Source organism: Colletotrichum spaethianum (genome assembly GCF_022836535.1).
Source record: "Colletotrichum spaethianum MAFF 239500 DNA, contig02, whole genome shotgun sequence".
In the NCBI taxonomy this organism is placed as follows: Eukaryota; Fungi; Ascomycota; class Sordariomycetes; order Glomerellales; family Glomerellaceae; genus Colletotrichum; species Colletotrichum spaethianum.
Window position 1 is genome coordinate 1,713,275 of NW_026054772.1, and position 16,622 is coordinate 1,729,896.

The following is a 16,622-nucleotide window of genomic DNA, read 5'->3' on the forward strand; positions in this document are numbered from 1 at the left end:
ACAAGAGTCGATCAACTGCCGTATCTACAAAGAATTGGCCGTCATCGACGTACTACGTCCGCCATGCAAAAGCAGGAAGTCTCATGGCACATTGTAGCGATCCTACGGCGCCATACCAAGAGATCTCTCTTCTGACAGCGCTAGGCCTGCGCTGGTGTCCGCGCGCCCGAACATGGGATTAATATCGTACGTGTAGTTATCACAGTACAACGGTGCATGTTGACGCGCGCTCAAACACATTCTCCGCCAGAGAATGTTCACCATCTGCAAGATCCTCTCGCTCAAACAGTCTCGGTGGCTGTGTGTCGTTTCCAAAAGTCGATGACGTGAGACGATATGGTCAAGCACCTACTGTCTGTAAGCACGTGTGCGAATCGCCAAAAGCAAAGGAAGCCTTCTCTTGACTTGAAGAGGAACAACTGGAAAAGCGTTAGACCCGTCGGCCTACACCCTCCCTTAGTTGAGAAAGAGCCGCTTGTTTACGCGACCTCACGTATCATTGGTGAGGGAGTCCGCACCAGTTTATCCTCTCTGGCCATCGCCCGAAGGTTGCCACTTTCCCTCCAGCAAGAGTTCAACAACAGCCTGCTGCTCGCATCAGTCATACGTGGGTCCAAGCGAGAACGACGCGAACCACATGCCATCAAGCTTGTATCTTACCGGAGAACCTATGCGACTGGGATGTTCCAAGAACGTCTGTTCGAGCTCCCGGTCAGATCGTCTGATGTTGAAAGAAACCAGAACGACAACCCAGCCCAACCCGACTTACCGATAAGACCCAAAACAGAAGACGGCCGCCACTTGGCTACCTTAAACCGGTATGCACCAATGAAGCACGCACGGGTCCCGTCTGTCGGGTACGGGTACGGCATATCCTACCCGACCTAGCTCCATCTAGAGTCGCATTCTACCTGCTAGAACCAAAGTGGTGGTTTTTGGCCAAGCCATCCGTCAAGTTGAGTAGAAGACAGTTTGGCTGGGCGGCCGAGATAACACTGAGCCTTATGATTGCAGCATGCTTTTGTCAGACTTTCGACACCCTAACAGACAGTCGCATTCAGATACAAATAACCCTGATTGGAGCTGAAATACCATTTTCAACGGTGTTGTCAAAGACATTATCAGCTTGATCCGATCCGAACCACTACCGGTAGAGCGCTCTCCTTTGCTGTCTACAACTTAACAAGCTGAGTGATCAGAGTCCGAGGCCCTGATCCCAAGATATCAAACCGCCTATTCCCTCCTACATACCAGAACAGGCGGCACAAACTCTACACACCCACACCAGCTCTTCACCACAACACCAGTTTCAGCCCTGAGCCAACCATGTGGCGTCAGTGAGCGTTATTTCTGCACTGATCCACGCAGCAGCCGCCAATGAAACAAGCGAGAAACCAGCGTCGTGGAAAATGAAGCACACGCCGAATCGTGCCGCAGTCAGGCTGGCAGCTCGGCGACGGTGGGCACTAGCTCGCCCCCCGAGTATCCGACTGCCCTTTTTGGGCCGAACTTGTGATACCTGGTGAGGCTCGGGATAGCTGCAGCCTACGGTGAATATGTGTAAGCCATCATGTACCTCGATATTGTTAGAGTTCCCCTTGCATACGCCAGCGCACGGCAAACCGGCCCTTGGACGTGATTGCCACGTCTAGACGCGGAGAGAAGCACCGACAAGGTATGTGCTGCGAAGGAGATACTAAAGAAGGGCGAGCACCTGCAGTTTGTCTGATTCACTCTTTTCCCTTTCTCCATCTTGCTTGTTCTTCCATTCTTCTTTTGCAAGTACAGCACTGTCTTGAAGCAGCGAGCGTTCAAGATGGCTTACCGCGAACACCATGAGAGCGCCGTCTCGACGTCGACATACTCGTCGACGGCGTACGACCCGGCGTCGTATACCGCCATCAAGGACCCGAAGGAGATAGACCAGCGAGGAGCTTCAGACCCCATGCTGGTGGATGAGTCTGTCAGCCCTCCCGAGTGGAAGCCGTCGAGGCACCAGATGGTCATCATCACAACGCTGTCCATCATGTCCTTTGTCATTGCTTTGGACGCCAACGTGATTGTCACGTCTCTACCGGTAAGTGTTTTGCATTTTTCATTGTTTTTGAACTGAGACGCTGACTGGCGTGTCTTGGCAGTCCATTATCCAAGATATTGGCGGAACCTCTACACAAGCCTTCTGGGTCGGCACCGCGTACTTGATCTCATGCGCGGTTGCGATGCCCTTCCTGGCGTCTCTCAGTGATATCTTTGGCCGACCCATCATTCTGATTGGCAGCTTGGCTTTCTTCACCGTGGGTACAATCCTTTGCTGCGTTGCTGGCGGCATCGCGCTTTTGCTCGGCGGCCGCGTTGTCCAAGGTATCGGTGCTGGAGGCATGTATGTGCTCAGCCTGGTGGTCTTCACCGATATCGTGCCCCTCCGTCACCGCCCAAAGCTTTACGGAATCATGTGAGTATCAATGCCGTCTCTGAAATCAAACAGTCAACTGACCATATGCAAGCCAAATGGCCTGGGCCGTCGGTTCTCTCATTGGTCCCATCATCGGTGGCGCCATTGCCGAGCACACCACTTGGCGATGGATCTTTTATCTTAACTTCCCCATCTGCGGCTACTCTCTCGTGTCCGTACCCATCCTATTGACCTTGAAGCCGCCCACGGCGACCTTCTCTGAGAAGCTCAAGCGCGTCGACTGGCTCGGTGGCTTCTTGTTCATCGGCTCCATGGTGACTTTCCTTGTTGGCATCTCCTGGGGCGGCAACGACTTCCCTTGGCGCAGCGCGCAGACTTTAGTGCCCGTTTTCATCGGCGCTGCTGGTCTGATCGTCACGCTGACGTACGAGCACCGTTATGCGAGGTTCCCGTTCTTGAAGAAGATTCTCTTCACAGACGTGAGCGCTATCACCGTCTATGTTCTCGGTCTTCTGCAGGGATTCATTGTAAGTCGAGCCAACTCCACAAATGTTCATTTCAAAGCATGTGCTAACGGCCAGCTCAGCTCTACGGCCAGCTCTATTACATCCCCTTCTACTTCCTCTCTGTTATGCAGTATAGCCCCACCATGGCTGGTGTGGCTATGCTCCCCGTCACCCTTCTCCTTCTACCGGGCTCTATCATCTCCGGCATCCTCGTTTCCCGCTTCAATGCCTACCGCTGGTCGATCTGGATCGGCTGGGCTCTCATGTCGCTCGCTTCTGGCCTTCTCATCTACTGGGACGTTGACACCTCGCTCCCGGTCCACATCGTCACCCTGGCCATTGGTGGTATCGGTCACGGCTTCGTTCTCAACGCGCAGACCTTTGTCACCGGCGCCATCGTGGAGCCCCAGAACTCGGGCCACGCGGCGGCCATGTACTTGTTCCTCCGCATGTTGGGCTGCGCCATCGGTGTTAACGTCGGGTCCACGACGTTCCAGAACGTCATGGCGATGAAGCTCGAGCGCAAGGGCATCGCGCAGGACATTGCGCAGCGGGCCGAGGAGTATCTCGTGGTCATCAAGACCCTTCCTGACGGCACCTTCAAGGACGCTGTCCTGGAGTCGTACGCCTTCGGCTTCAAGGGCGTGCACGGCGTGTACGTCGCGCTGGCGGTGCTTGCCTTCTTCGCGAGCTTCCTCATCCGCCACTATGACCTGAACAAGGTGCACGAGACGGAGCACCAGTTGCAGGAGAACCGCGTTTCGAGGCTGTTTGACAGCCGTAAGAACCTGAATCTGAACCTGAACTTGAACCAGGACCGCGGCCAGCCCATCCCGTCGTCGCCCATTGATTAATTCTGGGTCGCAGAGGGCTGTGAAGCATTGACGTATGTAGACTGGTGCATGTCGTTAGACACTGGGTCAAGGACATGTTAAACGGGTATCTTGGGAGATACTGACAGGCAAGGGACAGTGGATGAATGGACTGCACTTGGCACTAAGCATGGAGTTTGTGGTACTATAGACATAGGGTATGTTGGATGCCGAGGATGGGAATGGCTTTCTTTTTGAGTATTTCAGAATCTTGCATCATACATTCACTTGCGTCTCATCAAGCTGCTGAGGAATGTCCAAAACTGAGACTGACTGAACTTGATCTCTTGTCTTCATTTGGCTTCTGACAATTCTTTTGCCTCTAATTTGAGGGATGTGCCTGTACCATTCTTTTCACTTGTGCCATACCGTTGAATCTTGAGCATTTTCTGTCCCCAGCAAGTTTATTGATTGAAACCGCCGTCTTTCGATAGACCTGGACATGTGCACCCCGACGGACCATGATTTATGACGGAGTATAACTCTTCCGCCACATCAGGCATGCAATAGAAGAAGCCAATGGCACAACCGGAATATCAAGATCACCTGCAAATGGCTAGAATGAACATGAGGGTAACAGTCTTCCAATTGCATTGTTAAATGTCTTTTTTTCCAGAAAGCATGCCTTGTACGCGTCGCAACTCAAACAAGTCCAAATCCAATTACACCATAAATGCTGCTTCAATTAAAACCCGCCCAACAAAACTGCTACTTCCGACCACTATGGCATCCTTGAAACAAGCCAATTTACTCGCCGTAATACAGGACGGTCTACCATGGACAAAGGGTGGTTTTCTAAGGCCTTCGGCATGTTCATTGGGAAGAAGGATCCCTAATGCAACTACCACACGGCTATGAGCTTTTTTTGGCGATCAGGCGGCCGAGGCCTGCATGTCACGTGAGAACTGTGCCGCTTCACTTTCGACTGGGCGGGGGCTGTTGGGAGGTTATAATGTCGGGAATAGATGCTGACAGCAGTCTGCCAATGTTGTCATCCTAAAACCTTCTGTTTCGAATGGTAATGCAAACTTCTACTCAATCTCCGGCTTCGCAACTGTATCTCAGCTCGAGGTAGCAGAGATCCTCATTTTGGTAATAGCACATCGCGCCTATAGGACTGGAAGCCCACAGCTAACTCAATCGAGAATTCAGATGGAGGACCACCACCAACCAGACCCCAAAAGACGAAGGATCGAGGTGCCGAAAGTTCAGGAACAGAAACCGAACATTAAGAGCTTGACAATACGCGTGGATGAAATCCCGAACGATCAGTCTGATGAGTTGGAGAAGAACCTAAAGGCTATCGTCGACCAGGACGAGGTGCTACAAAAGGCAGTGACTGCGCTGACAGTTCGCTCTGTCGTTCCATTTTATAAGGAAACCGCTTGCGCTACTGTCTCATTTAAAACGTCATTACTGGCAGAGGATCTGGTGAAGCAGCTATCCGAAGCTCGGAAAGACTATCGATACAAGTATTCCCATGATTTTGATGGGTTTACCCCTCTATACCAAGGTCCAAGTACCGCGATCGTCGAGTGAGGAACCTTTCCACATTATACTGTTCTATCGTGGCGAATGTCTGCAGTCACTGACTCGTTGGACTCAGCATTATCGCTGTGCCTGGTCTTGGTAGTCATGCGCTTGGATCCTGGAAAGCACCGGATAGTGATTGCGTATGGCTGCACGACTTCCTCCCCAAGGATCAACCTAACGTTCGGATCTTACTATATAGATATGATACGACGCTTCAGGGCAGTATCAACTAACAGTCAATAGAGGAGCTTGGTCATTCTCTTTTGGAGCATCTTATCAGCTTCCGGCAAGAAGATGATGTAGGTTGTTAATATCCTTGAGGTACAGAATGGCAAAAGCTGACCATCAAGACTACCCATCGCCCCATCATCTTCATAGGCCATAGCCTTGGAGGTTTGTTGATCAAAGAGTTGCTCATCCGTGCTGTGCTTCCGGGGAAAAATAAGGAGTCTGATTTATGTAAATCCTGCTTCGGACTACTTTTCTTCGGCGTGCCGAATCACGGTCTGCGAAATGAAACACTGAACGCCATTGTTCAAGGTCAGCCGAATGAAACCTTCATACAGAGTCTTCAGGTTGGGAGGCATGGCGAGCCGTCAGCTTACCTCAGAAAACTTTCGTCCCGTTTCGCACAGAGCTGTAAGGGCCGTTACCAAGTAATATCATTCTATGAACTGCGGCTCTCTGCAACGCTTGAGGTTAGACACTATAGTTTATGAATTTCAAACGCGGGCTAACTTGTTGTCGAGATTGACGAAAACGGGAGACTGCGCAAGACAGGCGAGCCGTCATTACTGGTGACACAACTTTCGGCTACGAGTACTGGTATATTCGCTATGGCAGACGAAGACAACATTGCGCTAGACACCGATCATTCAGGCCTAGTCAAATTCAAAGACAAAAGCCGGGGAAGCTATCCGATCGTTAAGGGACGGCTTGCCGAACTCGTTGCACAAGCCGCCAGCGAAGTCCCCAAGCGATTTGAAAATCCCTGTATGTCACCACCTCTCCCTTGCAGAGCTTGTAAAGTGTGGTCTTGAACTGATTCTGCAGCTTAGGTCCTCTCAAACAACATCGTAATTCATCTGACGTGATGCAGAGTTGCCTACAGTCGTTGGCATTCCCAGACATGCATAGCCGGCATCACGAAATCCGAATTGCCACCCAGCACACTTGCGAATGGCTTCTAGAGCACGAGACGTTTCAGAGCTGGATCCGATCACATCGTGGCCTCCTATGGATCGCAGGACATCCAGTTTCCGGAAAATCGACGCTCATGAAGCATGCTCGTCAGATGGGCTCAAATGTTTACGGGCCGGATGCCATTACTCTCTCTTTTTTTTCCACGCTCGTGGCGACGACATGCAAAAGAGTTTCCTAGGCCTCCTACGGTCACTCTTACATCAGCTTCTTTTCACTTTCTCAGAGGTTGTTCCTGAAGTGATAACCCATTTTGATCGTCAAACTCACACTGTTGGTGAAGTAGACCAAAAATGGGAATGGCATCTACAACAGTTGCAAGACTTCTTCCAGCGATCACTTCCGAGAGTGTTAAAACGAAGGCCTCTTATACTCTTCATTGACGCGCTTGACGAAGCTGGTGAGGATGTCGCAGACGACATAGTTGATTTTCTCTCCAAACAACTCGAATCGCTTTCATTGACAGGCTTGCGATTCAGTATCTGTCTCTCATGCCGCCACTATCCCGTGGTAATACCCGAAAACAGAATGGCAATTAATTTGGAAGACGAGAACAGGAGGGACATCGCTACGTTCGTTGAAAACCGTTTGTATCCAAAAGATTTGGATTCAGCAACCCGACTGCTGGTATCTGATCTCGCCAATGGAAGTTTCATATGGGCACGCCTTGCTTCTGACGAGGTGTTGAAACTTAATCGGAAAGGATTATCACTGCGCCGCATCCGAGAAGAGATTATGCAATTTTCTAAGGAGCTCAACGGTTTTAATCTTGTTTTGATTCGGACCACAGATGATCGCAAGAAGACCTTAAGGTTGGCGCAGTGGATATGTTGCTCTGGCTTCCCCTTGACAATTGATGAGTTGAGATGGGCTATTGCGACTGACACCGAGGCAAAACAGTCAATCCGAGAATTCCAGGAGTCAGATGACATCATTTCTGACGATTCAAGATTTGAAAGAAGAATCAAAACTCTCAGCTGTGGACTCGTCGAGTTTGTAGAGTCTGACAGGAACACTCGTGTTGTCCAGTTTATACATCAGTCTGTAAAGGACTTTTTCGTTACAGACGGCCTTCGATTCCTCGACGACACTATTCGTGCATACGAATTATCAGTTCCTGCTGCCCACTGCTACCTGGTTCGCTGTTACGTTCGTCATCTCAAAATGGTTATGTTCAATGACATTGAAAAGTTTTGGAACTACCAATGGAACATCGATAATCATACCAATCACGAGCTGCTGGATTTTCCTCTCTTCCAGCGTGCGCTGACTCGTCTTACCTTTCACATGAAGCATAGCGAAGCCGCCGAAACCTATAATAACGGGTTTCTCGGTCTGTTCGGCTGGCCGGATTATAACCTGTTGAACATGTGCGCACACGCCGACCGTATTCTCCAGACATATGCGATATTTTACATCGAGTATTTGAAGGACAATGATCTGACACATATCGCCGCGGGTCTTGGTATGACGAAGTTACTCTCAAGCCTGATTTCAGATATTGGACGTTTCGATATCGATCGCGGAGCTGGGGGGCGTACGCCGCTATCGCTAGCGGCTGAATTGGGCCACGAAACGATTGTGAAGCTACTTCTCGGAACTAACAAATGCAACGTCAACTCAGTAGATGAAGAGGGGCGCACGATATTATCGTATGCTGCAGGGTCTGGTAGTGAGACGGTCGTCAAGCTCTTGGTTGACAATCCTTACGTCAGGGCTGACTGTCGTGACGAAATGGGCCGTACACCACTATTCTATGCCTATGCAAATGGTTACCTGGAGATCGCAGAGTTAATACGCAAGAACACAGAAGGCGACATCAGCTCACAAGATATAGATGGACGGACTGCTCTATCTCTCGCTGCTGAAAAGGGCCTAGAAACTCCCATTCAACTCATGCTTAACTTAAGTTTAAGTATGGTTGACCTGGGTGACCAGGCTGGCCGCACGCCACTCTCCTGGGCTGCCGGAAATGGAACTTGGGAAGCTACCCGGGCGCTTCTTGAGACGAATGCAGTTAACATTGAAGCAAAAGATAATCAGGGCCGCACCCCATTCACTTGGGCTGCTGTCAGAGCTCAAGTGAAAACGAACAAGGGATTTCTCGAAACATGTGAAGTCAATGTCGAGTCTAGAGATAGTCAAGACCGAACTCCACTATCTTGGGCTGTTCGAAGCGGGCATGGAGACACCATAAGGATACTTATTGGCATGGGCAAAGCCAATGTCCAATCCGTGGACAAAAATGGCTGCACACCACTATCCTGGGCTGCTGGATATGGCCAAGAAGAATGTGTCAAGCTATTACTTGAAACAGGAAGAGTCATCGTTGATTCGACAGACATTGAGGGCCATACGCCACCTCCAAGTGCATCTCAATGGAGGCCTAAAGAGTGGTTTTCCAAGGAACATAAGCAGAATCGACTCAACGCTATCAAACTTCTGTTAGAAGTAGGCAAGGCCAATGTCTCTAAGATGCCTGCTGAAGATGTGGACTTTTGGAAAATTTCACAACTCGGCTTGTTTGATGGAATGGCGGTAAACAAATCATGAAGCTGGAGAATGTGTTAATTATCTCAAGGAACGCATTGAGAGCTTAATTACGAGAATTTTAAACCCTTCCATCATTTCTAATCAGTGTGGCGTGCTTGTTTAAGTTTTTAGATGTCTAACACGTAGTTGTATACCTTTGGTGAGTAGGATCAAGAATTTTCCTATTATAAGGCGACGTAACATAAGCTGCCATATACATAGAAAGTCCCTCCTACTTTTTCTTATGACATGATCACATAAAAGGAAGGAAGTCTCTCACATGATTTAGTCCAAGGCGACATTTCAGGGAAAGCCGGTTAGCAACAGCAGGATACATAGAGACAGATTCAAATGGCAGTCACCCATTCAATCCTACGGGTAGCCTTCGTTGACTCTATTCTTTGTCCGATACCAGACTCTTACAGTCATTTCTAACGTGATTACCGGCAGAGGATCTAGCAAAGTAGTTAGTTATCCGAAGCTCGGAAGATCATTTATCGCGGATTCACACGATTTCGATAGGTTTATCCCTCTATACTGAAATCAAAATAACGCAATGATCGAGCAAGAAACCTCCCAATGTCATTCTGCTCTACTATGACGACAGTCTGTGGCTACTGATTCAATTGATGAAGCGTTATTTCTGTGTAAAAGGAGTGGTAGGCTGAACTAAATGAAACTGCTTATAAAATGCATTTCTAAAACTTCAGAGGAACTTAACTAAAAGTCGTCATGTGAAAACTAAAGGATTTGCCTCATGCTGTCTTAGAAGTCTGTCTGGAATCTCTTTTGCCAACTGTGGGCATGTTGGTGGACAGAAAGCGAGTTGGTCACCCAGAGCGTCTGAGAAGAAAGGGATAATTGTTGATGATATCTTAACAGTTCTTGATCCTCTCTTGACTCGTGCAAGTAACATTCTGGTCACGAACTGATCTGCTTTGTCTCATAAAGAATAAGGTGCTCCATTTCTTAAAGGCTGGAGACCATTCCATTGAATCTTTTGACCTTTGAAATGATAGGAAGGACAATACTGTTTAGTATATGTAATGGGCTAATCAATGTCAAATCTCAACCATGCCTTAACAATGCCTCAAAAGCTCCCTTTAATAACTTTTCACAGCTGGATATATATCAACTCTTGCACATCTCCAATCCCCAGACAGAAAGATCAAAGACGAGGACTCCGCGTGTGGATCTCTTCCTGGAGCAAGGGCATGTTGGTCCGTCGGACAATGGTCTCGAAGCCCCTGGCGCTACTGCCGGGGTTGGACGGCTCCATGGTCGCAGTCACCGTCACACAACTCTCCGAGGACCTTCATAGGGATCTGTGCGAATGCGACAGCGGCATCGTGCCGTACGAGTACGACAGCGCGACAAAAATGGGGCCTACCAGGGTCGATTTCGTCGTCGCGGGTACAGCCAACGGAGGGACCTTGGCTGCCTTTCCAACGCCTAGGTCCCTCTTCAACCCTGGACCGTCTATAAAGCACTTGTCGACTCGGGGGAGCTTGGAACCGCCCGTGGATCTGACGGTGCGCTCGACGCAGCCGAGCTTGATTAACAGCAGGAGGTTGAACCATACCCTCTTGAACGCGGTGCTGCCCTTCTCGTATTTGTACCAGTCCAAGCCCGTGATATAGCCACAGGCGTTCATCTCGTCTCAGAGTCTGTCGCCGCCGTCGTCGGCCCAGTTGACCACGTTGTAAATCTCAAAGGTGTGAAACAGGATTGTGTTTTCCTACCCAGAACAGCCAGCGGGGAGGGGAAGCAAGACTCGGCGTCGCGTCTTCATTTACCAGTAGTAGGAATCTGCAGTGGGTATCATCTCAGGCGGCTCAGGCTCGGGCTCTTGCTTGGGCGCGGGAGGGGCAGGCAGCGCCGTCGTCGCTAGTCTGCCGTCGTCGTCGAAGTGGTCGCGGGGCAAGGTCCTGCTTCATTAACTTGTATTATTCTTTTAGAAGCGATTCTATATCGAATAAACTTGGACCAAGCCCTTTACAAGAGCTTTTGGTCTATGAATTAGACCATGTACTGTGCTTTGGTGGATTTTCTCTTCTGCCGCCTCTGTCGCTATTCTTGAGTGTTTTATTGACTAGAAACGAACTTTACGACGGCGCGCTAACAACTACCAACCGGAGATGGGTCGCACCATCTTCGCAAAGGCATCTTGGATTTGGAAACCCGGGATTTCAGTCAAAAACTCGGCGTTAATTCTCCCGCCGCCTTGCTCCGGCCCTGTGGTGTCTTTAAAAACCACCACGGGGCATCTCGTTATAGAAGCCGGAATATGTTTAGCACTGATGACGGGGAACTCGACCCCATCTAGCGTCAACTGCCGCCTCGACATACTTTTGTTGTTAAAGGTCCTCTGGCGGTCACCAGAAGGATCCCACCACAACAAATGAGTTAGCCACCCGGACAACGTGACCACAGCCCCAGAGTCATTCCTCCCGGACTCATGAATCGCACCATCCAGAAGTTCTTTATTACGTTTTCGTCGTGCGGCCAGCTGAAGCTAGCCACCATATACTAAGCACTTTGGACAAGCAGGCGATGCCTGTGGCCTTGGTGCTCCACGAACTTGTCGCGAAGCGCCTCACCGCGCCCTTTGCCATTAAAAAAGAAGCTGAGCTGCACGATAACGGCCAGCCACACGTCGTCTGGCCGCGGGGTCTGGTGCGGCAAAGGGTGGACGCCATCAGGGCGGGGTGGATTGCCGCTCAAGAGGAGCCCCGATCCTTACAGAAGCAACATCACGATGTGACAGGTGTTGTTTGACGAATTACGAGGTTACGAAGGATGACGTTGTGTCCTGGGTTTACCTTACGCTTCATAATTAACATGTTGCACCCCGGAAGCGTCGGGCTACCACGTTGGAGAATTATACAGAGTCGATGGGGGGTGGTAACCATCAAAATCGAGCAAATGGCAGCGTTGTTAAGAGAAAAGCAAGTTTCAGTGAGTTAATCTAGACGTGTGCTTCACTTGTAAAGTTGCAATTACCTCCTCCTATCCGTTTCTGTCCTCAAAAGTCCGGGAGTGCAGGCATATGCGGGATGAAGACGGATAGCCTAATGGCAATATTGACAGGACCAGGCACCAGTACTTCCCACGAGACTTAGGGAAATTGTCTTATGTTAACGCAGAGTCGCCGGCAGGTGTTCGCGGTCTAGGTTGATCCTGTGAAATATCATTACAGAAGGGGACCTAAGGATTATGGTAGAGTAAAGCAGGGCAGTGCTTATGAACGAGAAGATGAATGAGTCGGGTTCATGCGGAGCGAAATGTGAGTGGCTATCTGTACGATGTTGAGCGTTGCGCCAAGAGCATTACGTGCTACTGATACAGACGGTTGTCTCGGCAGGGAACAGTTGCCAAATCACACCATCACAAAGGTTTAATAAAGCTATTTCAATAGACGGTCCTTGCTTGCCCAAACTTTATCCTGTTACCCCAAACCTAGACCACCGCCTGGACCTTGCCATTTGGACACCTTTCGAGGGTTTCAGAGAGACGTGACGCTGGAATTTGGCGAGTTCATCTCAAAGAGACAGGATCAATTCGTCTCAAGAAGTGATCTGTTGCCGAAATGGTTGATTTCTTCGTTGGGGCTGGCATCATCACTCCTTCAAGTCAAACTAAATTGGAGCAGCTAACGACCGACAAATGCTCTCTAATTAGTTCTGTAAGTTTAAGAAAAGTACCAAGTCACGAACGCGAACGGAAATGGACAGGATTTGTCCTGTTTCCATAATTGTTCATCAGAGGAAGTCTTCCCCGACATTTGCTTGTAGTCGGCCATGGCTCCACAGTTGTTGAGCATCCGCATGTATCAAAACTGTAGTCAAAACCTTATTTTCCAACGATGTATCATGCTTGTAGAGAATGAGACCCCTTAGGGTGTGATCAGGAACTCTTGTAAGACTCCATTACACTAAGAATCTTGCATACGTCCCCTTAAAATGTCAGTCAGAAACTGATTTCGTAACCAATTATACGGCTAATGTTGCGGCTGCTGTCAAGAAGACTGCTGTTGCTGTCACTGATATGGCTAGAAGATCAGTCAAAGGTTATTTAAAGCAGAGGTATGTCTCTCGTTTATAAATAACGCTATGCGTGATTCATGATTTTCAGGTAAGATGTTCGAAACCCACACAGCCCTAATATTGCCGACGGCACCCTTAATCTATCTAGTTTTGGTAGACGCACTTGTCACACCGGAATAGAAAGGCTATCCTTGTGATTTGAAGCGGTTCGGTAGACACCCTCAGAGAACATGCTCTTTAAGACTCACTGGAATTCTTATTCCCTGGCACCAAGTTCATCGGATACAGTTTCGCTCATCCACGAACGGCCAGATTCACTCTTTTTGCGCCAACTGGTCAAGATATCGGCTCATAAAGTCTGGCGTGTTGTACTACATCTCTTTTTGATATCCAAGACAATATCTCGAAGCCACACGATCGCTGATCGACTCAAAACTGCACACAGGGTCCTGGATCACCAGAGCGCTGTAGCCTCTAATGCTTGAGACAGTCATCATGTTCAAGCCAAGTCCATTAAGGGCCAGGGCACGACCCAAAACGCTCATATTTCTGGCTTTGGCTGTTTTTCTCTTTTACTCCTCTTGGACGACTTATATCCGCAATGGGAGGAACATTGTCATCTGGCGCCACGGCCACACCACAACACTGCCTGATGAGTCCAGCAACAAGCCGTTGGTCTTGCCACCTGAGCCGTCCAGACCGGAACATTCAGAGATGCCAGACGAAGGTAACTTCAAGCAAGACAGTGAATTACAGACACAGGAAGACAACAAGAAAACGGAAGAGGACGAGAGAACCAAGGAACTGGAAATGCAACAAAACCAGAAAACAGTGAATGATGAGATTGAGAGAAATAGAAAACAAGCAGAGGAGAAGGGGAAGAAAAAGGCAGAAGAGGAGGCGAAGAAGGAAAAGGAAAAGGAAAAAACGGAGGAAGAGAGAAAGAAGAATGAAAAGGAGGCAGAGGCTGCGAGGTCGCATCATGAGCAACAGTTGCGAGATCAGTTCGCGAGGGAGTATGAGGCAGCCAAGAAGTAAGTTTACATTCACTGACTCGCGCATCACGATCAACCGTATACAGGTTACTTACACTTCTTCATGATAGGCTCCCCGGAAGCGGCGCAATCTATGGAAACACGCTCAACTCTTTGAGTCAACAAGACGATCGGCTAGCCAAACATGCGGAACGTTTCAGACCCTCTTCTGCAGAAGAACAGCCCTACGCGAACCAGCGGCCAGTTCATTTCGACCCGTACCCGAACTACAACAGCGGCGAATGGAACAAAACGCACCGCGCCCCATATGTGCCATGTGTAGGCGCGCTTGGCGAACCTGTGGAAGATGTCTTGGTCTTCCAAGGCCACCCACGCGACTTTCCCAAGCCGAGTATGGGCGGCTTTGACGCCCTAGACATGGACGGCAATATTTGTTACGAGCGCGACACGAGACTTGGCCCGTACGGGCTGACCCCTCAGCTGCACAGCAAGACTGGTCTTCCCATCGATTGGGATAGCATCAAATGGGGTGATTTGCAGAAGGAGTGCTCGGAACAGAACGCCGCCCTGTTCGGAAGTGGTAAGCCGAACGTATACCTCACGACAACTTATCCAGACATTGCGGAAAAGTACGGGAAGGAAATGAAGATGGCGAAAAGGCAAAACTCGGGGCCCGTACCTAGGAATGAGATCGACGACGAGCTGCACACTCGGGAGAACGCAGCGCACGAGGCTCGGACGGCGGTTCTGTTGAGAACCTATACCGGCAAGAAATACACCGAGAACGACAAGCAGGTCATCAGATCTCTCATCTCCGAGCTTTCGCTCCGGTCCGGCGGGGAGTATGAGGTGTTTCTACTTTTACACGTTCGCGATGACTCGGTCGATATTTGGGATGACAAGGAGCGCCAAAAGATTCTCGACACGCATATCCCAAAAGAATTCCACAGCATTACCAAACCCTGGAATGACCAGGCCGTCTGGGATGTCTACACGGCGCTTACGGACGCGGAGGAGAAGACTGTTCATCATGCTCAGTGGCTCTCCGTGCAAAAGTTCAGCATCGATCACCCGGAATTCGATTACATTTGGAACTGGGAAATGGACGTCAGAGTTGTCGGCCATAGCTACGACTTCGTGAGGCGCCTGGAACAGTTCTCCAAGAAGCAGCCTCGAAGGGGTTTGTGGGAGCGCAACGAGCGCTACTACATTCCTGAGTTCCATGGAAATTACGACACCGACTTTCGCATGTATACCGAACAAGCGACGCGCGGCAGAAGCCAGGTCTGGGGCCCGCCCAAAGTACCTTTTATCCATCCCGTCGGTCCCAAGCCACCAGTGGCAAGTCCTGAAGATGACCCGTATAGATGGGGGGTCGGGGAGGACGCCGACCTCATCACTCTGGGTCCTATTTATGACCCGGTCAACAGCAGTTGGATCTTTGGGGACAAAATCTGGGGTTACAAGGATGATCAAAATCCCGATCCCAGGACCCTTCCGCGGCGGGCTACTATTGTTACCCAATCCCGCATTTCCCAACGTCTTCTGGATATCATGCATGTTGAAAATCTGCGTGGTAACCATATCGCTTCAGAGATGACTCCTCAGACCGTTGCTCTCTTGCACGGATTCAAGGCCGTTTTCGCGCCTCATCCTACCTGGTTTGACCGTGGTTGGAATGGCACTTTCCTGGATAAATGGTTTAATTCCGGGGATAAGGGCAGCGGGGGTGAGGGTAGTCCTTTCGGCTACGGAAGAGAGCGTAGGTACCAAGGGACTACGTGGTATTACCGTGCTGAGCCTCCCTCGAGGCTGTACAACAATTGGATGGGGTACGTTGATACAGAAATTGGTGGGAGGCTTTGGGAGGTTGAGCATGGGCGGCCTTGTTTACCGCCAATGATCCTTCACCCTGTCAAAGAGGTTGAACCTACGGAACCTGGCTTTGCAACCCGATTCGAGCTCAACTACGGCTGATGGTATGCGGCAAGACCGACAGATCTGAAGACAACAAATTTTTGAGCTATTAGCGCCGTGCCGCTAAGCCGAGTCACTAATTTGGCCTGCCTAAAGAATGGAGTGGCCGCTATGCCACTGAACTCCAACGACGACTCGGTGACAGGACCGTGGAGTCAGTCGCCCGAGAAAGGAGACTCGCTTGTTCTCCTTCCTAGCCGCTGTTGGACACATGCCCAGGGTTCTTCGCAGATCATACAAAGCATGCATCCATGATATATGTCGTAGAGTCACCACTTAGGGTGGAAAAGACATAAGGAAAAACGGCTTAGATTTCTACGTGCAGGATTGCTTTGTCTGAAACGAATAAATACATATCCTGCGTGGTGGATCTGCACAAAGGGACTGGACTAATAGTTAATCTGGGCCCAGCGCAAATCTTATAAGGCTATACGATGTACGTAAAGGTATTATAATATATTCTTTTAGGTAAATTAATAGATTTTAATTATTATATATTTAATAATAGCTATATATAAAAGAATTACTTTAAAAAGATAAATAAGAAT

At 49.5% G+C, this 16,622-nt stretch overlaps 4 protein-coding genes across 4 annotated transcripts; 3 read left to right on the forward strand and 1 right to left on the reverse strand.

Moving 5' to 3' along the window:
• Window positions 1-1,816: 1,816 nt before the first annotated feature.
• ColSpa_01371 (efflux pump fus6) lies at window positions 1,817-3,773 on the forward strand (the record flags this gene model as incomplete). The annotated part of the gene is made up of 4 exons (XM_049267583.1): window positions 1,817-2,077; window positions 2,139-2,452; window positions 2,505-2,940; window positions 3,000-3,773. The coding sequence occupies 4 exons, from the start codon at window positions 1,817-1,819 to the stop codon at window positions 3,771-3,773; spliced, it is 1,785 nt and encodes a 594-aa protein (XP_049123540.1).
• Window positions 3,774-10,371: 6,598 nt separating this feature from the next.
• On the reverse strand, window positions 10,372-10,710 carry ColSpa_01372 (uncharacterized protein; the record flags this gene model as incomplete). Its single annotated transcript, XM_049267584.1, has 1 exon — window positions 10,372-10,710. The coding sequence occupies one exon, from the start codon at window positions 10,708-10,710 to the stop codon at window positions 10,372-10,374; it is 339 nt and encodes a 112-aa protein (XP_049123541.1).
• An 899-nt stretch (window positions 10,711-11,609) lies between these two features.
• On the forward strand, window positions 11,610-11,834 carry ColSpa_01373 (uncharacterized protein; the record flags this gene model as incomplete). Its single annotated transcript, XM_049267585.1, has 1 exon — window positions 11,610-11,834. The coding sequence occupies one exon, from the start codon at window positions 11,610-11,612 to the stop codon at window positions 11,832-11,834; it is 225 nt and encodes a 74-aa protein (XP_049123542.1).
• Window positions 11,835-13,597: 1,763 nt separating this feature from the next.
• Window positions 13,598-16,074, forward strand: ColSpa_01374 (uncharacterized protein; the record flags this gene model as incomplete). Its single annotated transcript, XM_049267586.1, has 2 exons — window positions 13,598-14,136; window positions 14,184-16,074. 2 exons carry the CDS (start codon window positions 13,598-13,600, stop codon window positions 16,072-16,074), a joined length of 2,430 nt encoding a protein of 809 aa, XP_049123543.1.
• Window positions 16,075-16,622: the final 548 nt, after the last annotated feature.